The following is a 26,773-nucleotide window of genomic DNA, read 5'->3' as shown; positions in this document are numbered from 1 at the left end:
CCCCTTGGTTCCTAGATGGACGGTAAAGTTGCTTGGACCATAATTTTCCATCTTTCTTCTTGGAAAGAGTGACTGGAGGCCACTCAGTAAAGTGAACCTTGGAAATAAGACTTCTGTCTCACACAATCTATTTATGAAAGGGAGCTATAAAAATAAACACGTATGCAGAGCCTATGGAGACGTGGCAACAGGCCTGAGGACATGCCATCCCTGAATCCCCTCCTCTAATTCTCTTCTAGTTCTACTTAGTTTCAGAACACAATGAATGCATCAGTTGTAGCCAAATGTGTGTGTTTTCTGAGCTTGTTTATCTGGAAAGTAGTTGAAGGAGATAAGAATGAGTGACTTTGGAAAGAGCCAGCACTAGGAAAACTGGGAAGGACGTAAGAGAATAACATTTCCACAGCTAAGGTGCTATCTGGAAGCCGCCTGAAAAATACTTTGAAGATAGTGTGGGGTCATGTAGTGTTCTAATAGAAGATGGGTCTCTCTTTGTTTCTACATACAAACTCCAAAGTAAAGTCCTAGGCGGGTATGATTTAAGAATGGAGCGAAGCATTAGCATTAAATGGCAAGAATTCTGGATTAAACATAGATGAAGAGAGACTCCCTTGTTTTTCTCACTACTTTCCGGTTTCTCATTAAATTGGTCAGTGCTTCCCTGGGATCCTTTGATTCTGTTTTTGCCCTCTTTTCACTGAATCTTCCTTTAATTTCCTTTGGTTGGATCTGATGACATTAACTCTTTCCATCAGTTTCTGAGCATACCCTTTTGGCTTGTTTCCTCTTTTTTCTTAAATCTCAGGGCAATATTTTTCCCCCAGGGAATTCGGTCTCATTGTCTTTCAACACCTTCACTGTTGGCCTGTGGCCTCTCAGGCTGCGCTAAGCAGGCCCCTGGGGAGTCTTCCACTGTCCTTGGAGAGCTGCCTCTCTCTCTATGGGCTGTGGAACACTTGACCTCATGTGTCTCCCCACCACCCTTGTGAAAGAAGCAGCCGTTAGGCTCTCCTGACATATGTGGGAGTCACTATTCTGAGAGACACTCTACGGACCACACTGCTAAGTCACTGATAGATTTTGACATCCAGAGGGAGGGTCAACTCCCTTGAGTCTCACTTTGACTGATTTCTAACTACTATTTCCATCATTCGAGTTTTGTTATCCAAACAGACCTTATCCAAAATTTGCTGTTATTATTAGCAACGTCGTTGTTTGACCTCTCCAAACTACTTACTCTAAACAACATCTCCCACACTGATTTTATATGTCGGGTCTAATACAATTTGGGGAAAAGGTTACTGAGTACCTAATCTTAACCATTCATTCTTTGTGAATAGGCCCACAATGTGTCAGATACTGTGCAGAGCAAAGATAAGAGACGGTCTCCTGGCTTAAAGATCTCACGACGTAGTCAGGAGAGTCAATCCTAAACAGACAACTATATAATAGGAGAATAGCAATGAAAAGGATAATAGAGAAAATTTATTCAGCACATTTTTGAGAGTCTGCAGTGTGTCAGATACTGTGCCAGGCATAGTTTATATAGTCATGAACAGGACAGATAATCTTATAATTAGCAAGCACAAGTGACAGAAGAGCAAATAAGTAACCCATTGTATAATTACAAATTGTGGAAAGTTTATGTTTGGCTGAAGAGGGCTGGTATTAAGAAACCCACTTGAAAAGAGTAGGGAGAGTAGAACAGTGATGACATTTAATTCTGGGAAGGAGCCAGTTATAGGAAGCATAGAAGGAAAACACATCGTAAGCAGAAAGAACACCGTGATTGGCAGCCCTGAGGCTGCTGAGAGCTTGGCATACTGAGAGATTAAGATGGCCAAAGACAACTGGAACTAGGGCAAGACACCTGGGCAGGGCCCTGAAGATCATGAGACGGAATTTGGATTTTATTCTACAGGAAGCCTTAAAACAATTTGTAAGATGAAAGTAACCTGATAACATTCATGTTTGTTGTTGTTGTTGTTGTTTTGAGATGGAGTCTCGTTCTGTCGCCCAGGCTGGAGTGCAGTGGCGCAGTCTTGGCTCACTGCAAGCTCCGCCTCCTGGGTTTCCGCCATTCTTCTGCCTCAGCCTCCCAAGTAGCTGGGACTACAGGTGCCCGCCACCACGCCCGGCTAATTTTTTGTACTTTTAGTAGAGATGGGGTTTCACCCTGTTATCCAGGATGGTCTCAATCTCCTGACTTCGTGATCCACCCGCCTCAGCCTCCCAAAGTGCTGGGATTACAGGCGTGAACCACCGCACCCAGCCAACATTCATGTTTTAAAAGATCATTCTGGTTGCTGTGTAGACAAATAAGTGCCAGAGGCAAGAGTAGACAAGGAAGTTACTGAAGTAGCTCGGGTGAAAAATGAGCATCTTGGACCAGGCTGGTGGAAATTGAGATGGAAAAGTGTGGAGGATTTCAAGACTATGTTTTTGAAGTAGAAAAGACAGAAATTGGATTTAAACGTAGGAGCTGTGCAAAAGGAGAAGCCAGATCCCAGGTTTTGATCATCTTAGTGAATGTCGATGCTATTTACCGAGGTGGCTAAGACAAAGAAAGGAACAAATTTGTGTTATGGTGGGCAACTCAGGGAATAATTGGAATTCGTGGACAGCTATTCATGTCAGGATGTTCAGCAGGGCAGGGGAAATGCAAATCTGATGTTGAGAATGTGGTTTGGAGTTGATGATACAGATTTGAGATTCATCAGCAGAACAAGAGTAGCTGAGTTTATAGCTAATTATAAAACAGAGGGCTGGGCACAGTGGCTCACACCTGTAGTCCCAGCTACTCAGGAGACTGAGGTGGGAGTATCACTTGAGCCTAGGAATTGGAGGCTCCAGTGAGCCTTGATTGCACCACTGTGCTCCAGCCTGGGTGACGGAGTGAGACCTTGTCTCTTAAAAGATAGAGAAGAGTCTAGAGAGTGAGCCTTGGAGCCTGAATAGATTTAAGAGTCTGGAGAAGAAGAGCCAGTGGAGGGAACAGAGCAAGTGATCACAATGGGTGAGATAAGTGACCAATGTTGAGCGTGAACCTACCTGACTTGCCACTGATAAGTATTTTTTCCTTGCAAATAAAATTTTAAAATACTGTTTCTGAAAATGTTCAAAAAATTCTAAAGCATTATCTATGTGTAAACTGTCAAATTCGTGTAGATAATCTATCCACTCCGAGGTGAGCATGCACTAAGAGGACTATGTAAGAATCTGAGCCTCCGAAAACCGCTATTGGGCTCCATACTCCAGCCCAGGCAGACTTGGCTTTCGTGGTATGAAGGAAATGGGACATACTGCTTTTTAAACAGTGCTCACAGTTATTAAATAACATGATTAATAATAACATGACCAGGGACTTTTAAAAGTTCCTTTCCCATCTCTCCCCTCTCACAGGGGTACATTATACTATCTGTTGGTGGTGGCATTGCTGCCATCCCCAAGTCCATGTTTCAACTGTGTGTGGCTTCCAGCACTTCAATGAAATCTTATTTAGTCATAGATGCCGTTTTATAGAACTGTAAAGAAGGGAGCACATGGCTTTCGGCAGGGGCACACTGTTGAACATGGCCTTCCCTATTTTTTTTTTTTTTTTTTTTTTGAGGCGGAGTCTCCCTCTGTCGCCCGGACTGAAGTGCAGTGGCCGGATCTCAGCTCACTGCAAGCTCCGCCTCCTGGGTTTACGCCATTCTCCTGCCTCAGCCTCCCGAGTAGCTGGGACTACAGGCGCCCGCCACCTCGCCCGGCTAGTTTTTGTATTTTTGGTAGAGACGGGGTTTCCCCGTGTTAGCCAGGATGGTCTCGATCTCCTGACCTCGTGATCCGCCCGTCTCGGCCTCCCAAAGTGCTGGGATTACAGGCTTGAGCCACCGCGCCCGGCCATCCTTCCCTATTTTTGCAGTAGGATGTTACAGCTCCAGGCTGCATGCCTTCCGCCTTGTAAGTTCAGAGAAGCTCATTCTGTGAAGAAGACTTTTCGAATGTGAAAGTTACCCACAAAGCATTCTGGACCATGGGTGTGACTAGACCTCCAACATGAGTTGGAATAGTAGGTTTCAGGGGCTTTGTTCCCACATAGTGCCTTTAAAATTGGTATTTTAAAAATGGTTATGATTATACCACCATGTCCTTATTTATGATAATAGTAAAGTTGCTACTTTGGCATTTTGTTGGTTTAAAAAATCTTTAAAAATGCTCAAAACATGTAAGAATTGTCTATAGAATGTATGTGAGAAGAAACTTAAAACTTTGAGTTTTAAAATTTAAGCAGTTTTCTTGGAATGACAGCATCTGTGAGAATTTTCTCACCCTGCAGAGATGACCTCTTTGGGCACACCTTGGTGTAGGCAATAACAGTAGAAACTCTCTGTCTTCGATTGAGACAGACCATGAATGGGCTCTTGGGTAGGAGAGACAGGGCAGTACCTTGGGTAGCTAGTAGTGTCTCATGATATGAGTGAGTGCCCTGCCTCATGGAATATTCTGCCTTCCTCTATTCTCCCTAAGACAGAGTAGCTGCAGCATATTGTCCTACTCTTGTACCCAATGGTGAGACTCAACTAGAAAGATTGGTTCACTGTCCAGAATCAACAACTGAGGAAAGCCAAGAAACTCAACAAACAGGAGAACTTACACCTGAAAAAACATGCTTGTAGGCAGAACAGATATTCAGAACGTGTGTTTTATAATCTCAGAGAACTATAAGATACAGACACCTTCATAAAAAAAGAATCCAGTGGAAAATATAGAAATTAAAATTTGAGTTGATGAAATATTTTTAAGAGAGTAATTACTCCCCAGAAATGAAAAGACATTGCATCTCTTATTGAAAGAGCCAACAAAGGCAATGAAAAATAAATGCACACATATATGCACCCTTAATTCTTTATAATGAGCCTTGAGAAATCAAGGATTTAGAAAAATGCTGAGAGACAAGAAACTTCTGAGCAGCAACACTGGATACAGGGAAAAAATGGAGTAATAAGTGTAAAATTCTGAGGAGAAAAAATCAGAACCTAGAATTCTAAATTTAACCAAACTGTCATTAAAGTAAATGAGAAAAGTAAATTCTTTTGAGAAATGCAGAGCCTAGAAAGATTACTAGTCATAGATTTTTTTTTTTTTTTTTTTTGAGACAGACTCTCTGTCACCCAGGCCTGGAGTGCAGTGGTGCAGTATCGGCTCGCTGCAACCTCCACCTCCTGGGTTCAAGTGATTCTCCTGCCTCAGCCTCCTGAGTAGCTGCAATTACAGGTGTGTGCCACCATACCTGGCTAATTTTTTTTTTTTAGTAGAGGCGGGGTTTCACCATGTTGGCCAAGCTGGTCTTGAACTCCTGATCTCAGGTGATTCACCTGCCTTGTCCTCCCAAATGCTGGGATTACAGGCGTCTCATAGATCTTCTCCTGAAGTTGTACTTCTTCAAGTTGAAAATGAGTCTAGGAAGAAATGGAGTAGCAAAAGGTATAATGAGCAATAAAATAATGGTTAAAGCATTATTAATAAAATGTAAAGCATTTGCGTTTGGTAATGTGGAAATAAAATTGCAGATGGTATCAAAATGGGATGAGGCATTGGATGTGACCATAGAATTTAGGAGGAGAATGAAATGAAAAGCGAGCCACCCTTATATTGTCCCAGGTTAGAGTACTGAGATATAATTAGCTGTAGATAACCTTAAAATCACAGGTATAATGGGTGGTAAGATTTAAGTATTAGCTGGGCGTGGTGGCTCATACCTGTAATCCTAGCACTTTGGGAGGCTGAGGCAAGTGGATCAGGAGGTCAGGAGTTCAAGAACAGCCTGGCCAAGATGGTGAAACCCCATCTCTACTAAAAATACAAAAATTAGCCGGGCATGGTGATGGGCGCCTGTAATCCCAGCTACTTGGGAGGCTGGGGCAGAGAATTGCTTGAACCCGGGAGACAGAGGTTGCAGTGAGCCGAGATCGTGCCACTGCACTCCAGCCTGGGCAACAGAGCGAGACTCCATCTCAAAAAAAAAAAAAAGATTTAGGTATTTATTATTCAAAAAGTTAGACTTTATCATGTTCAAACTAGTAAAGGAAAAATGAAGCAAAGACAGTTTGGTGAATCCAACAAAAGTTAGGAAACGGTGAAAAAGTAAATAGCCAGCAAGCTTGGTGAAGAGAAGTACAAAATAAATATGAGGATTAATCTAAATATATTCATAATCAAAATAAACACAAATGGACCAAGTTTACCCAGGCAGCTGAAAGGAAAAAGAAATGACTCATTTAAACCTGAGAGAGGACAAGACAACCTGCCATTATTTGGATACTCTATCTCTTAGAAAATCTATGATATTCAAACAGTGTTTATCCATCTCCAACAACAACAGCAAAAAAAGCTGCCTCACACAATTTCAAATAATTAATAATCTAAAGGACAAAAGCAAAACCAAAATTATAAACAATATCATAAGAAAATACAAGACCTCTTTATTAACTTGGAAGTAGACAAGACCTTCTTACAAATGATTTACGAAGCAAAAGACATGAAGAAACTATTTGTGAATTTAACTGTTTCAGATTTAAATTTAAAAATGATAAACATTGTAAACAAAGTTAACAGACAAGCAAAAGCATGGGAAAATATATTTGCAAAATATTTAACCAATGGTTTTTACCAAAATCTCTGTGATTTGCAAAATTTTAAAAGTTTGACAACAACAGTTATCAGCCCTTAGTAGTATTAAATTATACTATCATTGTGGAGGACTATTTGACAGTCTCAAATAAATTAAAACTACGTTTACTTAATACGCTAACAAATCTACTTCTCTATGTCTGTCTTAGAGAAACCTTGCATGCTTGCACAGGGACACTCAGAAGTTCTGGAAGGATACATCCCAAAATAAGAGTACTTGAGTTGTGGAAGATAACTATGTGTATATGTGTTGGGGGAGACAGAGGGTGTGACACAGAGGGCTCTCAGGGGGACTTTTTCTGTAATGTTTTATGTTTTTGTAAGGAGAATGCATATTACCTAAATTAGTTAAGGATTAATTTTCCAAAATATTTAAGAGTGGAAGTTTTATTTTCAGTTTCATAATAGAATTAAAGCCTCTCTCTTTGCAGTTAAAAGAAGAAGTAGCCTGTCTGTTAACGCAGTTTCAGGTTGAGTCCACTCTTTATGTACTCATGAATCTCTGTTACTCAGTTCACTTTTTATAATAGAGGGAGTTTTTAGATGAGAAGTTTATATACACCCTTCACGTTGTATTGATGGATTTTGGTTGGAAGTCGTCTGCGTTTATCTTTAGGCATATCAATTTTAAATGTTTAAATATCTGTAATTATTTTGTTTAACGCTGATGTAGTTGGACTTATTATTCAGTCCACCATTTGAGATGGTGAAATCTTAAAAATACATCAAAGGCAAATTATTCTCTCCAGTCCTGTTTCAAGTATGCAGAAAATAGTAGGTAATGCATTTACATTTTTAATTTCATTATATAAATGGCATTAAACTAACCATAAAATAATTGCCAGTAACAACATTGTTTCACTGAGCTTTTATACATGACTATGAATCATTTTTCCTCGTCAAAATGAGAAGTGGTTTTTTTTTTCTTTCTTTTTTAAGTTAGATCCTAAATGCCCAACTTTTGACTATACTTATCTTCTGCTTTGGAATTTTTTTTTTTCTATCAGTCATTATATTTCTTTAGGAAACGTCTTTAAATTTTTTTCGGGGAAGGAACAAAACTAGCAAAGAAACAGATGTGTCCCATATAAAATATGCAATAAATCTTGTCCCACAAATTCTTTGCTCTGAACTTTCTGACAGAAACTGTCAAATATCCACTTTAATTCAGGAATAAAATGTTCACTCCATGTCATGGCGCCAACCCCCATATGCCAGAATAAAGTTAGTGACCAGCCATAAAAACAGCAGCATAAGCACCTTTGAAACGGTACAAGTCATCGTGGGTGAGAACGCCCCATATAAATCCATAGGGAATTAATCTTGGCTTTGCTACTATCCTGCTGCGCATTTACAACAAGCTTCTACTCACACACAGCAGAAGTGGTAATACTTTTTAAAAGGAGAGAGAAAATAAGAGAGCCGTGTGTCCACCTAATGAGCTTGTTGGTTGGGGGCAGGGAGTTGCATGTATCAGAAAGCAGCAGGTTTTCCTCCCCCGCCTCGGAGCTCTGGAATCCCCTTGAAGAGGCAGCAGCTAAGTAAGCCTCAGTTGAACATGTGGGGTTCTTCTTCAGCTCGCCTTGCCTGCCTTCGCAGATCATGTGAAACCAATCTCCCTGAAGTGCAATCACAAGAAATGACTTCAGCTTCATAAATCATTGTTATCATCCCACAGAAGGAGGTAATGCTATGGTTTTTCTCCAGTAAAACATTTGAAGCCTCTGGTTTCATGAGCTTTTTTTTTTTTTTTTTTTTTCCCACTTTCTGAAATCAGCTTCATGCCACTTGTACAATTTGCTTCAGGCTTCTGCATACAGGAGATGGTGGCATTTCTCCAATTTGCCTAATATTTGAACATTTTACCCTCTCAGATTTTGAGGGAGATCTGTTTCCTACTGAATGTGTGCCTATGGGTGTGGCTTATCATGTACGCAGAGCCTTCACATTTGCTTCCAAGAATATACTGATCCTCAATATTTTTTGCATGAAGGATATTTTCTTTATACTATATTTTTCAAATACAGAATAAGTAGCATAAGGCTTAAGCACGGGACAAAGAAATCTCAACTTACTTCGCAGTATTAGACACTATTTTAAAATGCACTTGTAGCCATGTAATACATTTCTCTAAGGCACAACAATAGAAAGACTAAAGGGTGAAGCAATGGATGATTTCCAGGTTAAGTCAAATGATAAAAATCTACCTTAATTCCATTTGGTAATATTTTAATAATCCTTCATAAACACTTCTCTCCTACAAGATCTCATTTAGGAAGAACTGTCAAAAAATTATTTTGAGATGCTTTCATGAGTTTCTAGAAAATGTTTTGTTTGAATAGGTGCCATACTCACTTGGAAATAAAGGCTAATTTTTCAACAATTATTTTTAATAATTATAAATTTAAATATAAATTAATTATAAAAGTATTCATTTAAAAGTTGACCTATACCTATACCTTTATGTTAAATAAAAAGCAAGAGAAAAAAATGAAAAAGCAGGAAAAGACAGTATGTTCAATATAATTTCAACTATATAACCAAAGCACAAATGAGCGTGTGATTATAAATATATACATTTATGAAATGAATCAACATATTAATAGTGGCCATTGCTTAGAGAAAGTCTTATGCACTGCTTTTGTTTTCTTATTTATATCTTTCTCAAATGTTCTACAGTGAGGATTTATTACTTGTAAAATCTGGGGAAAATACCAAGGGTTGTTAAAAAGGAGGGAAGAAATGACCCACTGTAACATTTGTTCTTATTGAATGTATTGTTCAGTTGTTACCATATCAATGTGATTATTCAGTGTTTGTACAAATTTTTCTTCAACAAAAGCTTTTTCTCTGAGGATGACAGTTATGATTGAAAGGTGACTGGAGGATTCCACCTGGAATTCTGTTAAATTCACTGTCAGCACTTTCACCTCGACTTAAAAGCAGTGTGGTTCCTTTAAAAACCAAGCCTCATTTCTTTCTTTCCTTTTACTGGCTCTGATAATGATCACTTCTGCTAGTAGTTCATCTACTGGTGGAACAGATCGAATGTTCTTTAATGTGGAAAATATCTTCTACAGCATCTTCTTTGGGAATCCCAGTTCTCCCAGCATTTTCTTTTCCTGCAAATATCACCCAAGAGACAGATGATGACCTTCATCACACCTAGATACTTGGTAACATCAGAGCTCTTGAAGTCATCTTGGTAATTCTTGGGTACCGTTTCTAGTGAACCCGTTTTAAACCCCCAGCTATGATAAACCCTTGACCAAGTGAAAAAAAAATGGGTCAAAAAGTAATTTGATGTTGTTAGCAATAGCCAATATTAGGGAAGTTAGATTTTTGTCAGGTTCTATGGCCCTGTAAATTCAGTTTCCTAAGTACATTTAGACTTTGCCAGGGTTTTAAAGGAAGATTGATTTAAGGATAGCAATGGCTATTTCGTGATGACTTACAGGACATTCTGGTAGTCTATTCATTTTTATGACTAAATGTCTGAACAATTGTTTTTCTAGAGGGAGAGCTTCAACTATTTAACAAATGTGTTAAGTTACACAGATGTCAGAGGTTTAGTGTAAATAGATCTAGAAGAATAAGAAATTTCCTTTGTCAAGGTGTGATGCTGTATGTTGTAAATCATGTGTAAGTATGGCTTCTTTCTTCTCTTAGTTTTTCCTTAGTTAAAATCAGTCTTAAGCCATTAAGATCTCTGACCCTACCTAATAGCTTTTTATCTGAATTTTACTGTTTATAATGTGATTGAAACTATTCTTAATATTGGATATCCTTCTGAACAATTTGTAAAAAATATGTAGAATGATTACTTTATAGAGATTGTAGAATTTCCTGTTGCCTGTGAGTATAAGGTGTGAATAGAGGCCTTTAATGTGGGTGACTGCCCCCTGAAATTTAACTTATCCATGCCAATGGTGGTTTTTCTGTTATGACTTATTTCTCTATTGTTCCACTCTGTTAATAATATGACAGTTTTATAGTTTTTCAGCAGGAACCTATAAAGAATCACAGTATGTCACAGTGAAAACTAGACGGGAGTCCGGGGACAGCTTCTTTCTTTTTTGCCCAAAACTATTTGTATGACCTTAGGCAGGTCACTCGCTTTCAAAGTGCTCTGCAGCTGCCTCCACACAGCATCTGTTGTTTCTTTTTCTGATTATATTAAATGAGCCCCTTTCTTCAAAAAGCAACTGAAAACAAATGAAAAACAAAAATCCTCTTAACCAGAGAGGCAGAAATAGCAACCATAATATTCTGGTATGTTATCTTCTGGCTTTTCTATAGATATAATATTTTGGTAACTATATATAGAATTTGTGTGATACACATTTTGACATCGCTTTAGGCACATTATGCCACTGCTTTATATTCTTTATTTATAATTTTGTCATAGCATTTTCCCGTGATATTTTTTGCAAGCACGTTTTGTGGTATGTGGGTCTAGGAAGTGTACTTTAATCCTCGGGAGCTTACTGTAGGGATACACGTATTACTAAGGAAAAACAGGGCGCTCAAATTCCCCAGAGAAGTTTCACAGGAACCCAGGAAAGGCTGCATAAGCAAATGTCATTGGATTACAAAGAATTATAGTGGTGGTGGTAGTCATTATCGTGATTGATATTTACTTAACTAATGTGCCAGGTGCCATGGCTGAGCACCTTACAAACATCTCTTTTAATTACTGCAGCTGTCGAATGTCGGTTCTATCATTACTTTCATTTATAGATGAGAAAACTGAGTCTTAGCCACATTAAACAGCTTACCCCGTGTCAATAGTTAGAAAGTAATGGAGCACTTGGAAGCTTGGGCTCCACTATTATCCGCAGTGTAGAACTTAAGAATTCAGTAGCATAGCACCTGGCATACTCTGAGTATTCAGTGAATGTTCGTCATCATCATCATTGCCACCACCACCACCAATCTGACTGTCCTAGGCCATTGTATTAGACTACTTTACAAGCATTAGATTGACTGTCGTTGGATCTTAGTAGCTATGGCTGGTGAGAGGAAGGGGACACCGTCCAGTACATGATTCTGTTATTGGAAAATCCGCTATTCAATCCCCTATTACTGTTTAACTTAGCTCATTTTTAAACTATAGCATGAGGGGTTTATACGACGTAATTTCTTAAGTTTTGTGTAGCTCCAAAGTTTTCAAGTATAAGGTTTCATTTTATCCAATGTACATATGGACAAGTTAAAGTCTGAAGAATAAAGTATTGGCCCTAAATATCATAGATAATCATCAGAGGCAGTTATGGGAAACCCAAAGACGCTAGTTGGAGAACCTTTTCTTCCACTTAAAAAAATTAAAATGAGGTACTTTCCTTCTTTAGATTTGCTGAATTTCTAGTACTAAAATACTATGAGATTTAAAAAATGAGATAATTGCTTTTGAAGAACAGTACTTTAAAGAAGAAATAAAAATAAACATGCAGGCCGGGCACGATGGCTCATGCCTGTAATCCCAGCAGTTTGGGAGGCCGAGGCGGGCGGATTACGAGATGAGGAGATCGAGACCATCCTGGAGAACATGGTGAAACCCCGTCTCTACTAAAAGTACAAAAAAATTAGCCGGGCATGGTGGCGGGCGCCTGTAGTCCCAGCTACTCGGGAGGCTGAGGGAGGAGAATGGCGTGAACCTGGGAGGTGGAGCTTGCAGTGAACCGAGATCACGCCACTGCACTCCAGCCTGGGTGAGAGCGAGACTCTGTCTCAAAAAATAATACATAATTTAAAAAAACATGCAGCCTGTTACCACTTTGCTTATGAACCTGCTACAAATTCACACTTTTGTGGACCTTCTCACCAATTAATAAAGCAAGAAGTTACTGATTTATAAACACTAGGTTTTTAGTCTCAAGTGCTAGGCATTTGAATACAAAGTTTGAAAGAAAAAGGCCATAGTCCATGCCTTTCAGAAATTACACACCTTCAGACCAGTGGTAATGTTAAAATAAGACAGAGTTGTTTGAGAAAGAAGACCTGCCTCCACATTAGTATACCTGCAATTGTTTTTTGGGTTTTTTTTGTTTTGTTTTGTTTTGTTTTTGAGACGGAGTCTCGCTCTGTCCTCCAGGCTGGAGTGCAGTGGCCGGATCTCAGCTCACTGCAAGCTCCGCCTCCCGGGTTTAGGCCATTCTCCTGCCTCAGCCTCCCAAGTAGCTGGGACTACAGGCGCCCGCCTCCTCACCCGGCTAGTTTTTTTGTATTTTTTTTTAGTAGAGACAGGGTTTCACCATGTTACCCAGGATGGTCTATGATCTCCTGACCTTGTGATCCAGCCGTCTCGGCCTCCCAAAGTGCTGGGATTACAGGCTTGAGCCACCGCGCCCGGCCAGTATACCTGCAATTTATCACCAAATGGTTGTCGTGAGTCTTGTGATTGTAAACCCCATTGCTTTTGAAATTTCACTAAGATTCTTGATGAAACAAAATGCAAGAAGCCTTCTTTTAAAAATTTAGCTTCTTTGCAATTCCTAAGATTTTCTAAATGGTGTCTGCTGTCTGAATGATGAGGCTATAGAGTTTAGTTTCCCTACATGACACCTGAAATACTTCTAAATTATTGTAGAAGGTTGGACCCTTCTTGTTGGAAATGAGATGGCTGGGAGGCAAGGTAGACATTACAAGGAAACGGGCTTTATGTATAATTATTTTCTAAATTACAAGGAAATAGATTTATGTATAATTATCCCTTAAGTGAAAACTATATTTTATAAATATGCTTGTTTAGAAGTATCTTTGAAAAAGAACTAAGGAAAAGCATTTTAGAAAAGACGTCTGTCACTTGTATTAATGCTGATAAGTTCAAGGCATGTATGGGCCTAGATGATGGTATAACTTGGAGAATTTCAGGCGCTGTTTGAGAATGCAACCACCTGACTCCTATTAATGAGTCTCTCACCAGATCATTCTACAATTGTACCCCCATGGTCTGTTTTAAAGCATCAAGAGTCAGGAAATGTAGAGTGAAAGCTGAAATTCCGTCTTGGAACCTTGTCTCTGATGTATCTATTTCTGTGGAAGATGTGTCGTACAGAGCAGCTTCGAAATACCACCTCAGTGTTTGGGAATCCTGGAGAAAAATGCTGCCCCTTGGGAAGCAGCAGGGAGCGTTGGAAAATGTAGGTTACTAGTCACAAATTATTAGTCAAAATTATTAAATTATTAGTCAAAAAACCTGGATTCTGTGACTATCTGTGTAATCCAAAAAGTCGCTTCATCTACTTGGGTATCCATTTTCTCTACGTTGAGATTAAATAGTTGGGCTAAGTTATAGCAAAATTAAGATTATACTGTTGTCAGCCTCCTGAAGTAATTGCATCTGTATCACTCAACGCGAAGAGGTTTCTGTGGACAGATAGTTGTGCAGCATTGAGGGACTTCACTGGATTACACAGAAGCAGAGGAAAAAAGGTAGTAGAATATTAGCCACGAATTAAGTGATTGCCTTTAAGAAGAATGAGCAGAATCCTTCATAAAGTCTGAAGGCCAAGTGTTTTGTCAATATTGTAAATGGTTGAAAGACTTACCTGGGGGCGAAACATCTCATCTCTAGTGAAAACATATTGGGGAAAAAAAGTGAGTTTACTTCTGAAAAAGTGTGGGTAAATATACTTCATTTAGATCCCAATTATACTTGTGTCCGATTACCTCCTAGAACTGTGACTTGATAAAATGTTTACTTTTGCAGTAGTTACTCTTGAGCACAGACTAGGTGTATCATGAGGTTAAGTGTTTGAGATTATTAGTCATCCATCAGTATCTGTGGAGGATTGGTTCCAGGACCCTTATGGATACCCAGCTCTACAGATGCTCAAGTCTCTCGTAAAATGGTGTCATAATTGCTATAACCTACACCCATTCTTTAAATCATCTCTAGATTACTTATGATACCTAATACGATGTAAATGCTATGTAGCTAGTTGTTATGACTGTGTTGTTTAGGGAATAATGACAAGGAAAAAAGCGTGTATATGTTCAGCACAGAAATAGCCATCCATATTTTCCCCAAATGTTTTCCATCTGCAATCCATAACCCACGGATACAGAGGGCCAGCTGTATATTGTGATCTCTGAAATCGTACCTATCACCTATACAAATTATTATTACAGTCATCAGAGAATATAAATGAGTCCATGACAACTGAAATATTTCCAAAGTATTGTGGAAGGCCTGACCCTTTTTATTGTATACAAACAGCACTTTGTAATTCACGTTGTTATACCAATAAGATATTTTACGAATATCATCGTACTAGATTTAGAGATAGAGGCTGAGAATTTCTAATCTGAAAATCCAAAATGTAAAATGCTCCAAAATCTGAAATGTTTTGAGCGCTGACATGACACTGAATAAACTGTCCATTGTGCACCTGCATTTTGACAAGACCTGTTACTTGACTTTATGTGACGGGCCTCGGCCAAAATGCAGGAGCACAATGGACAGTTTATTCAGTGTCCTTGAGGGAAGAATAAAATGACCTTCACGCACTATGTATAAGGTATATATGAAACATCAGTGAATTTCTTCTTTAGACTTGGGTCCCATCCCCAATATATTACATTATGTATATGCAAGTATTCCAAAATGTGGGGGACAAAAATTGAAATTGGAAACAATTCTGGCCTCGAGCATTTTAGATAAAGAGTACTCAGCCTGTATAAAAGTGTACATGACTTAATAAGTCTCTTACAAGTTTGATTGCCTCAGGGCTCACATTTTCAACTGTGTGTAAGGGAATTAAGTCATACTGCCCTAACTCCGCCATTGTGTGTAATGAGTTGGCGTTGTCCTAGACATTTAGAGTGTTACCGGTCATGTGTATGTGGGGAAACTGAGAAAAGAGCTGCTCAAATCCTTTTCTGTGTTCTGCAGTTCAGATGAAGGACCCTGGTTGAGAATAGCCCCAGGTGCCCAAGTTAGGCAATACCATTTCGTGTGGGTGTGTGGGGAGGTGTAGGGGGGTGTGTGCGTGTGTGTTTTGATGTCCATAAAATACTCCAATTCACTTAAGGGGCAACTAGCAATGGCAGATTAAATGATGAAAAGGGCTGGGTGTGGTGTCTCATGCCTGTAATCCCCGCACTTTGAGAGGCTGAGGTGGGTGGATCACTTGAGGTCAGGAGTTCAAGACCAACCTGGCCAACATGGCAAAACTACAAAAATTAGCCAGGCGTGGTGGCATGTGCCTGTAATCCCAGCTACTCAGAAGGCTGAGGCAGGAGAATGGCTTGAACCCAGGAGACGGAGGTTACAGTGAGCCGAGATCGTACCACTGCACTCCAGCCTGAGTGACAGAGTGAGACCCCGTCTCAAAAATGTAAATAAATAAATAAATAAATAAATAAATAAATAAATAAATAAACAAAAGGATGAAAAAGACAAGATCTAGAAAGTCTGACTGAAAATAAGAGGATCCAGGCTAGCACATCAGCCTGGGAATAGACTAGATGACTATTTGAAGACTCCTTTTATCTGGATTTTTGTTTTTTAATTTTATGACTCTGAAGACCTCTTCAGAGTGTAGTAACACAATGTCCTTTACTTGGTACTTTCACCAACAGCCTAGTTTCCTAGTCCACTTTAGCCTTAAGCAAGTGACCTGGAAATCCTGCATCCTACACTGGGAACCTTGGCAGTCTTTACACAGCCTTATAACGCTTCATACAGAAAATCTCACAAGTGACCCTCTGCTCTTCAGTTTTACCATCCAGCTTAGACACTTGCACATGTAAGCTCTGACAGACCAGAAATGATCACTTTTCTAATTTCACCACAACCAGGAAAACTAATAACTTAGGAAGACCAGAGAGGGTGTCGTCCTCCATGGGCAAGCATACCAGAAGGAAAAATGTAAGGGTAAGAGCTCTGCATCACTCACTGGTTCCAAATATCTATTTTTCTTCTCTCAAATGTTAAAAGGCCATCCCTTTCCAATGTCAGCGTGCTGTGCCTCAGTGGGTGCAAAGCATTCGTTTGTCCTGGAAAGTGCACAACGGGGATTTTCTAAGAAGTGGAAAATGATTGCCACACTCACATCACATGGATCCCGCGTGAAGCAGAGTGCAGTCCCTTTGTTTCCTTGTTAGCATCACCCGGCTCCTCTATTTGTAGAGCTGTAATAAAAACAAGTTCTTTACTGTGCGTCCTGTTGGTTTATACCAACCATGTCAGGTCCATAAACCATGGTATATTAAAGTGTAATAGACTGTGTAAAGAATACTAGGAAGATATTCCAACCCTTATCCCCTTCCCCTTATTTCACAATTTACTGCCTCCCAGATGGGCATCCATAAATATGACTTAATTGTGTTTGGCATAAAAGCCCCACTTTCTTTGAAGAGTGACCGCCTCCTTCAGCCACTCTCATTGTATGAGTGCCACCCTCTTGAGAATAAAAACTTTGGGTATTTGGGGACATTTAAACGGTGAATGTTCTTAGTCTGAATATTTTATGGAAATACCATTTTATTTATAAAAACTTTCTCTTTTTCAAAGCTAACTCTGGAAAATAGTATATTTTAAAGACTCAATCAGATACAGATGAAACTGGAGGGTTAAAGCTATTTGTGCCTCCCTATAGTGTTAGTGCTATTTGTGCCTGTGTTAATGTATCAGTCTAAAAGCAGAACATAAGATGGACATAGTATTCTCTTGCTTTTCAGTTCCACTCTACTCTTTACTCTTTTGTTGCAAACAAAAGATGGAAGATTAGAAGTTCCTGTGCCAAAAAACAGGCACTTAATGTGTAGGGACTGTGTTCTGCTAACATGGGTTCTTCTGTTGTATACTTTTCCATCTGTCAAATAAGTACACAAGGCTGGGCATGGTGGCTCACGCTTATAATCCCAGCACTTTGGGAGGCTAAGGCAGATGGATCACTTGAGGTCAGGAGTTTGAGACCAGCCTGGCCAACATGGTGAAACCCTGTCCCTACTAAAGATACAAAAATCAGCTGGCCATGGTGCGTGCCTATAATCCCAGCTACTGGGGAGGTTGAGGACGGAGAATCGCTTGAACCTGGGAGATGGAGGTTGCAGTGAGCTGAGATTGTGCCACTGCACTCCAGCCTGGGTGACAGAACAAGACTCTGTCTCAAAAGAAAACAAAGATAGGTACACGAGTGCCTGCTAGGCGATAGTTGGGAGAAAACCTCTGAAACAGATTTTGGTTGCAACTCTGAAGGAGCACAGAGTCCAGTGGAAAAAGCCAACTGCCAGCCAGTGATCTTGACATAGCCTTCTGTGTGCTGTGTCACACAGGTGAGGAGTTGTGTGGAGATAGTGTGTTTGGGTCTCCACAGAAAGAACGACTCACCACATTATGCAGGAGAGGCATGGAGGGCCTCTCTGAGGAGATTTCATTGACCTGTGAATTCAGAATTGTATCTCAGTATCATTGATTTTCTTAGTAACCTTATGAAAACATTATTCTGACAAGAGTCCACGGACTTCCCTAGACTGCCAAAAGGCCCTGTGGGTGTGGAGGCAGTGTGTGCAAGATTCCCATGACTCAGCAGAACTGAACTGTTGCAAATGCTACTGGGTTTATTATGTTCCCGTGTTGGTTTTGTTTTTTGTGGGAACATTAAGGGGGAACATGATGAGATGTGCAAGAGTGAGCACATGTCCTGATCTACCCAGATTGCCCTAATTCATGTCTTTGTCCAGGTGTAATTATTAATATCACTCTCAAAAGTGTCCCAGAGAAAACAAATTATTTGGCCTCTGTTAGCTATGTCTGTTATCAAGACTTCATGACTAAAAACACCAAAAGCAATAGCAACAAAAGCCAAAACAGACAGATGGGATCTAATTAAACTGAAGAGCTTCTGCACAGCAAAAGAAACTATCATCAGAGTGAACAGGCAACCTACAGAATGGGAGAACATTTTTGCAATCTACCCATCTGACAAAGGGCTAATATCCAGAATCTACAAATAACTTAAATTTACAAGAAAAAAAACAAACAATCCCATTGAAAAGTAGGCAAAGGGTATGAACAGACACTTCTCAGAAGAAGACATTCAGACACATGAAAAAATGCTCATCATCACTGGTCATCAGAGAAGTGCAAATCAAAACCACAGTGGGATACCATCTCACACCAGTTAGAATGGCGATCATTAAAAAGTCAGGAAACAACAGGTGCTGGAGAGGGTGTGGAGAAATACGAACACTTTTACACTGTTGGGAGTGTAAATGAGTTCAACCATTGTGGAAGACAGTGTGGCGATTACTCAAGGATCTGGAACCAGAAAAACCGTTTGACCCAGCCATCCCATTACTGGGTATATACCCAAAGGATTATAAATCATGCTACTGTAAAGATATATGCACACGTATGTTTATTGTGGCACTGTTCACAATAGCAGATACTTGGGAACCAACCCAAATGTTCATCAGTGATAGACTGGGTTAAGAAAATGTGGCACATATACACCATGGAATACTGTGCAGCCATAAAAAAGGATGAGTTCATGTCCTTTGCAGGGACATAGATGAAGCCAGAAACCATACTCAGCAAACTTTCACAAGGACAGAAAACCAGACACTACATGTTCTCAGTCATAGGTGGGAGCTGAACTATGAGAACAGATGGACACAGGGCGGGGAATATAACACACCAGGGCCTGTTGGGGGTGGGGGTTTGAGGGAGGGATAATATTAGGAGAAATACCTAATGTAAATGACAAGTTAATGGGTGCAGCAAACCAACATGGCACATGTATACCTATGTAACAAACCTGCACATTGTGGACATGTACCCTGGAACTTAAAGTATAATTAAAAAAAAAAAAAAAAAAAAGCAGTGGTGGCAGATAAAGCCAATTGAGTGCTATTGCCAGGACATGTGCTAGAGGCTACCCATCCCTGAATTCAGACCTGCTGTGGTAATGAATGGGTGTAATTGAAGCTGTAAGATTACGCAAAGGAGACGACAGAAGAAAACATTTTTAATCATGATTTCTCTTTTTACAGCCAGAAAAGAGCATAACATGGAAGAAAGTCACTTAGAGAATGCACAGAAAAGGTAAGCAGCTCTAATCTGGCCCCAGTTCTTTCTTTGACTAGCCATTCTTTTGTGTTAATATTATGAAGTGCATTCATTTTACTATGCAGTTCTGTCTCCAAAACATTTTCACTTCCCCAACTGAAACTTTGCACCCTTTGAACACGAATTTCCCATTCCCCTGTCCCCAGGCAACCACCATTCTACTTTCTGTCTCTGTGACTTTCACTACTTTAGCTACCTCATGCAGTTGGGGTCATCTAGTATTTGTCCTTGTGTGACTGGCTTCTTTCCTGTAGCATAATGTTTGACTAGCCATACTTTCGGCCCCATGTGTTAAGGCTATGCATCCATAAGCAGTAAACTTCACTTGGAAGCTGGAGTGAAAGCACTGTAGCAGGACTTAGGAATATTTTTCCTCAGGAAGCAGGGATCATCCAGAAGTGACTCACCTGCCTCACATGCATGTCATGACACTATTCTGCCTGTTTGCCTCTCCTGCATTGCTCTGCTCGTGAACTGCTTCGTGGAAGTCAGGGACAGTTTGACCCTTCCTAGCATTACAGCCAGATCAAACTAATTATTGTAGACACCTAAGAGACTTACTATGTCTTTCCTCAGCTTCTAAAGAAGGATATTATAAACAAGGGACAGGTAGGGAGAAGGGGCTGACCATATGCCCATACAGCATATGGGCATTTCCCCCCAGAAGTTGGGGAAGACCTCAGAGGTCTTCTGTTCAGCCTCATGTCACCCACTTCAGGCATCTTCCTTGCTCTGTGTCTCTCTCTCAATAGACACCAGAGGGGAACCATTCACTCCTAATCATCAGTTCTCACCCCTTAGGGCTTTTTCCTTTTTGTTAATTGACCAGGTTAGTCAACGTGGCTCTCCCTCCCTCGTAGAAGAATGAATGGCAGTAGACAGAGGTGTTCTCATATGTAGGGCTGATATTTGAGATATATTTTGCTGGTACCAATTCTGAAAGTACTGGTAAATTAGATGAGAGGTAGGGGTAGGAGACAGCATATAAGGACAAATGAGCTTTACAAATGTGTGAGAGGAACAGTCGCCCAGTTAGGAATTTCAATGCAAATAAACAGATTGTAGAAATTCGCCATTTTCCCCCGTTTGACCACAATTTCCAAGACTTTTGAAATCCCATAGAAAATATCATCTGCCCTGCTTTCAGAGGTGCCAGCATCTTGCCCTGCTTCCCACTGTAATTACCAATAAGATTAAAATGCTGGTGAAAGTGAGGTGAAGGCAAGTCTTGCACTTTGCTAAGTGCAGACGTATTCTCAAATCGTGCTTATCATCCTGTCATAATAATCATTCAAAACTGAGATAATTCCATGGTTATGTTTTTAGGAGTTTGTGTCTCTCTATTGACCTTGTTCCTGTATTAAGCTTCCCTTCCCCAATGCATAAAACTAGCACGTCTGTGTTATGGAAACATGCAGCACATAGAGAAGAGATTATCAACAAGGGCACATGGTGTCAGGCCAAACAGAAATTCAGCTTCTGAGGCGGATGTCAAATTTCTAATACTTTTTCAAGATTCTTGCTGAAGGAAAAGGGGGCCCACCGTAGAGGGGCCAAAGCTGCTGCCGTGCATTAGCTCTGCGGAGGGGAGTCATAAATTCTGGTTGTCAGCGTTTTCCGTGGCTTTGTGGTGAAGGTAGTCTAGCTTTCATGTCATACATGAAATATGTTAGATCCCATCTTTAATGTAGAAACCACAGTTGTTTGGTTACACTCTTTAAGGAGGTCGTGGTCAGTGTTGCAATATTTGTGTGAGATTAGTGAATTCTTATGTTTTATTCTCAAGAGAAACAGTTTACTCTGAGGCTAAGGAATATTTGCTTTTCCTAAGCAGTTTCTGAAGGCGTGCATACAAGACAATAAGTGGATGTGTTCCGCTTTGGATCTCAGGACTGTAGAAGTAAAACAGTTCACTTTGCTATGGGTTCTTTGATGTGATCATTGTCTGGACTTTAAAAATGTTTGGCCGAATTACAAAGATACAAATCAGACAGGGAATTATAGCAGACAGAAAAGGGGTCAGGGACTAGTTTGCAGTGAAATTAAAAAGTTATATAAAACCAAACATAGGATTAGAAATCAATCTTTTAAAAGTTGAGAGCCGTTTTAGAGCTATCTGCTGACAAATAGAAATTTCAAATTGAGTGATTGACCTTTGTTTCCTCTGTATTAGAGAAAATTCTCCTGGTTGTTAAATATCAGCAGTTCTCTTGTCCAAATTGCGAAAGATTTTCAGTGGTCAGCCTCTGTGAATCAAAACTGAATTTAAAATGAAGGGAGTTTTGTCAAGGAAAGAAAACAGTCTAGGCCTTATGAGATCATTGCACGTTCATATTCTAGCTTTTAGGTTTTTCTTAAACAGTGAAATAACAATGAAATCAAATAAGGCACACTTTTTTTTTTTTTTTTTTTTTTTTGAGACGGAGTCTCGCTCTGTCGCCCAGGCTGGAGTGCAGTGGCCGGATCTCAGCTCACTGCAAGCTCCGCCTCCCGGGTTCACGCCATTCTCCTGCCTCAGCCTCCCGAGTAGCTGGGACTACAGGCGTCTGACACCTTGCCAGGCTAATTTTTTTTTTTTTTTTTTTTTTAGTAGAGACAGAGTTTCAACGTGTTAGCCAAGATGGTCTTGATCTCCTGACCTCGTAATCCGCCCGCCTCGGCCTCCCAAAGTGCTAGGATTACAGGCATGAGCCACCACGCCAGGCCAAATAAGGCACATTCTTGAAGTGACTTTATCTTCGTTAAAGCTGCTGAGTGCCAAAGCCAGGCCATCCTCTGGGACTCTGTTTACTTTGGTTCTTCTGAAGAGGTTCGCTTGCTGTCTTAGTTTCCAAAACACATAGGGAAAAAAAGGCTGAAATTTAGTATTTCTTTTAGTGTTTCCCACCCTTCAAGGGAGAATAAGCAAGCAGTACCTCACCAATCCCCAGGCAGAGAGACGAGGAGGTCAGTGGTTAGCTCCGGTTTAGAAGTGAGAAAATCCAGGCCCACAGAAGGGTGATGTGTTTTTCTCAGGCCATGCAACAACCACCAGATTACTCTTGCCATTCTCTGAAACGGCACCAGGATTTGCAATATGTTAATCTCGCAATCTAGACTCCAGGGAATGCCAGAGGTGTCAGGTGTCCATGAAGCACAATAACTGGACTTCAGTGTATTTTGCTGGAAAATGGAAAGATAAGTTGTTCCTCTAAATATTAGGAATGAAAGACTCTCCCTTCCCCATGAATGCTCAAATAAATATGTATCTGTATAGAAGGTAAGCTTAAGAAAGAGAAAAAGTAATCACGTGCCCTCCCTGGGATAATGCATGTCATGTGTGATACAGAGGACAACTGTGTCTAAAGTAGAAAAGGGTCAGGGAGAACGACTCTTTTGTCTCTTAAATGCCTGTGTGATTGAGCATGAGCAACAGAAAGATGAAGCAGACACAGCATTTCACAGAAAATCAGGGGACCTGAATTCTAGGCCCACCCTTACCTGTGAATAATGCCACGCAATCGTTCCAGGTCTCTGTTTTGTCATCTATAAAATGATAATTTGGGCAAGTCATCCTGTAAATTCCTTCCCATTCTAAAGTCCTGTGACTTTATAGGAAATGCATGGCCTGTTCCTGTAGGTTATATAACTCTACTTATGTATTCCTGTGCTGTAGTCAAAATAATTTTCATTTGAATTTTAAAAAGTTACATGCTATAGAGTGTACATTTGGTTTTACCAGTATGTGGACTGCCATGGAAATAAGGGTTATGTCTGGGGCAAGAGTGGACATTGCCACTTTCTTCCCTTGCCGGTTTTTCTTGACATTACGTATGTTTGGAGTTATAATGGAGTCCCCGTAAGAGATTACTGCAGTTACTGCCTTTCTCCACTTATGCACTTCCAGTCTTTTAATAACTGGGAGCCAAAATTCCCTGACCAGTAGTTTTAATTTGCATTTAAAACAGATTTATTCTTTACAGAAGCACAAAGAATTTATGGGACTCAGAGCTGCAGCTCCAGCTTGGATCTCGCCTAATCGTAGCCATGGAATCAATTAACAGTTCATCTGTGAAATGTGATAAAATCTTATGAGATACATATTGCCCAATAACTGAGAGCGAGATGAAAGTATGCTCCAGAATAGTAACGGAGCTTCAGGGTTTTACAATGGCCATTGAATAGAGTTCCATTAGAAAATCAGTATTCAGGATGGCCACAAAAAATAAAAAATAAAAAAAATAACCTGCTGTGTCTGAACAGATGATAGAGCATTGAGTAATAAACCTGGCCAGCCATTCCTGCTTTGATTAGTTTCCAACACCCTAGAAAAGAGGGTCATTTATTTAAGTGTTCTTGCTCATGGCAAATGAGCTTGTGAGGCTTGGGGTAGGTGGGGGTGAGGGGGAAAGATTGAGTTCAAAGCTATAAATTGCCGCAAAGCTAGTGCCTCCAAGAAGGGCTGCTTGGGAGGCCCAGGTAGTCTAGGTGTGCAGTGAGCCTCACTGGGATAGGTCTTAACTGATATCTGGGAACCCACTCTGGAAAAATAGGACTCTTACTGACCAGATTGGAGATCATTTTTCAAGATCAGAAATGGTTTTTCATCCAGAACTTGCTATGCCTACAACTGTATCTATTTTTATACATCGGTGGTTTGTATTCTTGTGTCGTATTAAGTTTTAAAAGGTAGCCCTCCTAAAGATCATATTATCTACATCTCTTATTTTACCCTTGAGAAAATTGAGAGTCAAAGATGCTGAGTGATTGGCCCAAGGTTACAAAGCCAGTATACACCAGAATAAGGATTGAATGGATTTTCTTGCTTTTCTGTGAAGCATTTGACAGATTAATTATTCCCAATGAGCTCTCGAACCGACCGCTGCTAATGCTGCAGTCAGCGTGTCATCAGCCTTGCGTGTAATCACTAAACATAAAATGAAGAGCAGGGGAGAGACGGGGATCTGAGATGAGGAACTAACTCAAGATATTTTACCTACGCAACCCCAGAAATTATACATGCTGATTTTATACAGATAAGATGTGCCCAGGGGCATCCCGATCAAGTTCCATTTTTTGGCACATCAGTTTGAGCAAATTTTCTGAGGCTTACAATAAACTTCAGTAACTATGAGCCCTCAGCTTGTGTTAGAGAATTAAACACATGGGAAACGGCCCCCAGCATCCCCCTCCTAATGGGTTTTAGTGTTGAGAATTTCTCACCCTCTACCTCATTCCATTTTCCCCCCTACCTGTTGCAGTTTTGAAACAACAGTAGGATATTTTGGGATGAAGCCAAAGTCTGGTGAGAAGGAGATCACACCCAGCTACGTGTTTATGGTGTGGTACGAGTTCTGCAGTGACTTCAAGACAATTTGGAAACGGGAGAGTAAAAACATATCTAAAGAAAGGTAAGGTTCAAATAAAGATTTGAATGCCTCCTTCAGGAGCCTTGGAAACTGCACTCTTAAACCTATCAAAGTGTGTCTCTATCACACGTGTCAATGTTTTCTTTCTGATCAAGTGGTCATCGGGAAAGGACCTTTGCCTCAGGGATCGTAGGGAAATTCAGGGAAAGCTTGCTGTCCACACAGGCAGGTACGTTCACATGATCTGATAAGTTACACTTTCTTAACCCCTTCCAATTACTAGCTAGTAAATGAAAGGAGGGTTGTGCTAATTTGCAACAGATTGCTTCTCTGTGTATTTTCATGTTGGCCCGGGCTAAATGAGGCAGCCTTGCTGTCGCAGACAGTATAGACAAATAAAAGTGAATGCTTTTCCCATTAATATACTGAACTTGCATCAAAGGAAAATCTCTGTGACTCAGGCCACACTTCACACAGCGTGGAAGCCCCACATTGGATTTACAGCGCCACTTCTGACTCCCTGTATCCTGCTGCGGACATCAAACTGCGTGCCGCTCGGCCTCATTGCAGCCCCCGATTTTATTAGCTGGGGGTAGAAGAAAAACCTCAGCTCTGAATATAGACGAGGTGTGTGTGTGTGTGTGTTCGTTTTCCTTAGAGAGACTGAATTTGCCCCTATGTATCGGAAAAAAGCATTTCTGCCTCATCATTTTTGTGATTGGGTTGCCACTGTTCTGGAAGGGGTGTCGTGGATTTAAACTTCAAACAGGTCTTACTGCTACTCCTGTGGAACAGATGTATAAGAATGGCATTCAGAACAGAGTGGAGGGAGACAGAAAATTCCTCAGCATAAGGAAAATGATATCTTTAATTACAGCATCTGCATTTTACTAACCTTTGAGGCTTGACATTCCATAATTCAGTATTTTTGTTCTTCACTTGGTAATCAAAGAAAAGATATATACATAATATATTTATAGACACATCACAACCTACTCTAATGTATTTCACCTTAAAACACTAGTAAGAGGATCAAAATTGTGAGATTTTTGACCTAGTATTAGTCTCCGAGTATTTTCTCAGGGAGCTAAAAAAAGAAAAAGACCTTCTTTCTTTCCAGCGAAGTTAGCTTTAAAAACATTTATCAACACATCTTCCCGTCATTACTTCTTTGGGAACATGGGAATTAAACTGAATCTATCCATTATGTAGATAAAACTGAAGCAGAGAAAAGTACCATTGTTGAGAAAATAGGTCGTTGATAATAACATGAAAAAAATCCTAAAAATCTTGGCACCAAACTCGTAGCTCTTGCCCTGCAATCACTTATTTAGCCTTTTAAAGTAAGCTAAAATAAGTTTCTCTGGAATCAATTCTCTTACGAAAATGCTATTCTTATAGTAGCATAGGAGCTGGCCAGTCTGCCCTCCAGGTCCACACACCTTAAGGCTGGGACATCCAGCAGTGGGCCTGGAATGGACAGCCTTTGCTTAAGAATTTGCACCTCAGATTTTGAGCACAGTCCTTAGTATATGTGTCCTTGGGGCCCTAAAAATGGTCTAAAACAAAAGACTAACAGAGAAGGCAATAAATTGCTTTATATGTTAATGATCTTCTGTTGAAATACTGAACTGTATTCCAAATTAAAAAGTGTTCTCTATCATAGAAGTTA

General features: G+C 40.2%; 1 protein-coding gene across 2 annotated transcripts in view; it reads left to right on the top strand.

Annotated features, from left to right (window-relative positions):
- Positions 1-26,773, top strand: part of FMN1 (formin 1) — a 419,587-nt gene that overhangs the window by 367,869 nt on the left and 24,945 nt on the right. For both annotated transcript variants that reach the window (XM_030931576.1, XM_030931577.1), the window contains 2 exons: positions 19,678-19,729; positions 24,994-25,143. In XM_030931576.1, coding sequence (XP_030787436.1) covers positions 19,678-19,729; positions 24,994-25,143 — 202 coding nt within the window. The remainder of the gene's footprint in view (positions 1-19,677; positions 19,730-24,993; positions 25,144-26,773) is intronic.

Source organism: Rhinopithecus roxellana, chromosome 5 (genome assembly GCF_007565055.1).
Source record: "Rhinopithecus roxellana isolate Shanxi Qingling chromosome 5, ASM756505v1, whole genome shotgun sequence".
Lineage (NCBI taxonomy): Eukaryota > Metazoa > Chordata > Mammalia > Primates > Cercopithecidae > Rhinopithecus > Rhinopithecus roxellana.
This window is presented reverse-complemented; position numbering and strand designations above follow the sequence as displayed.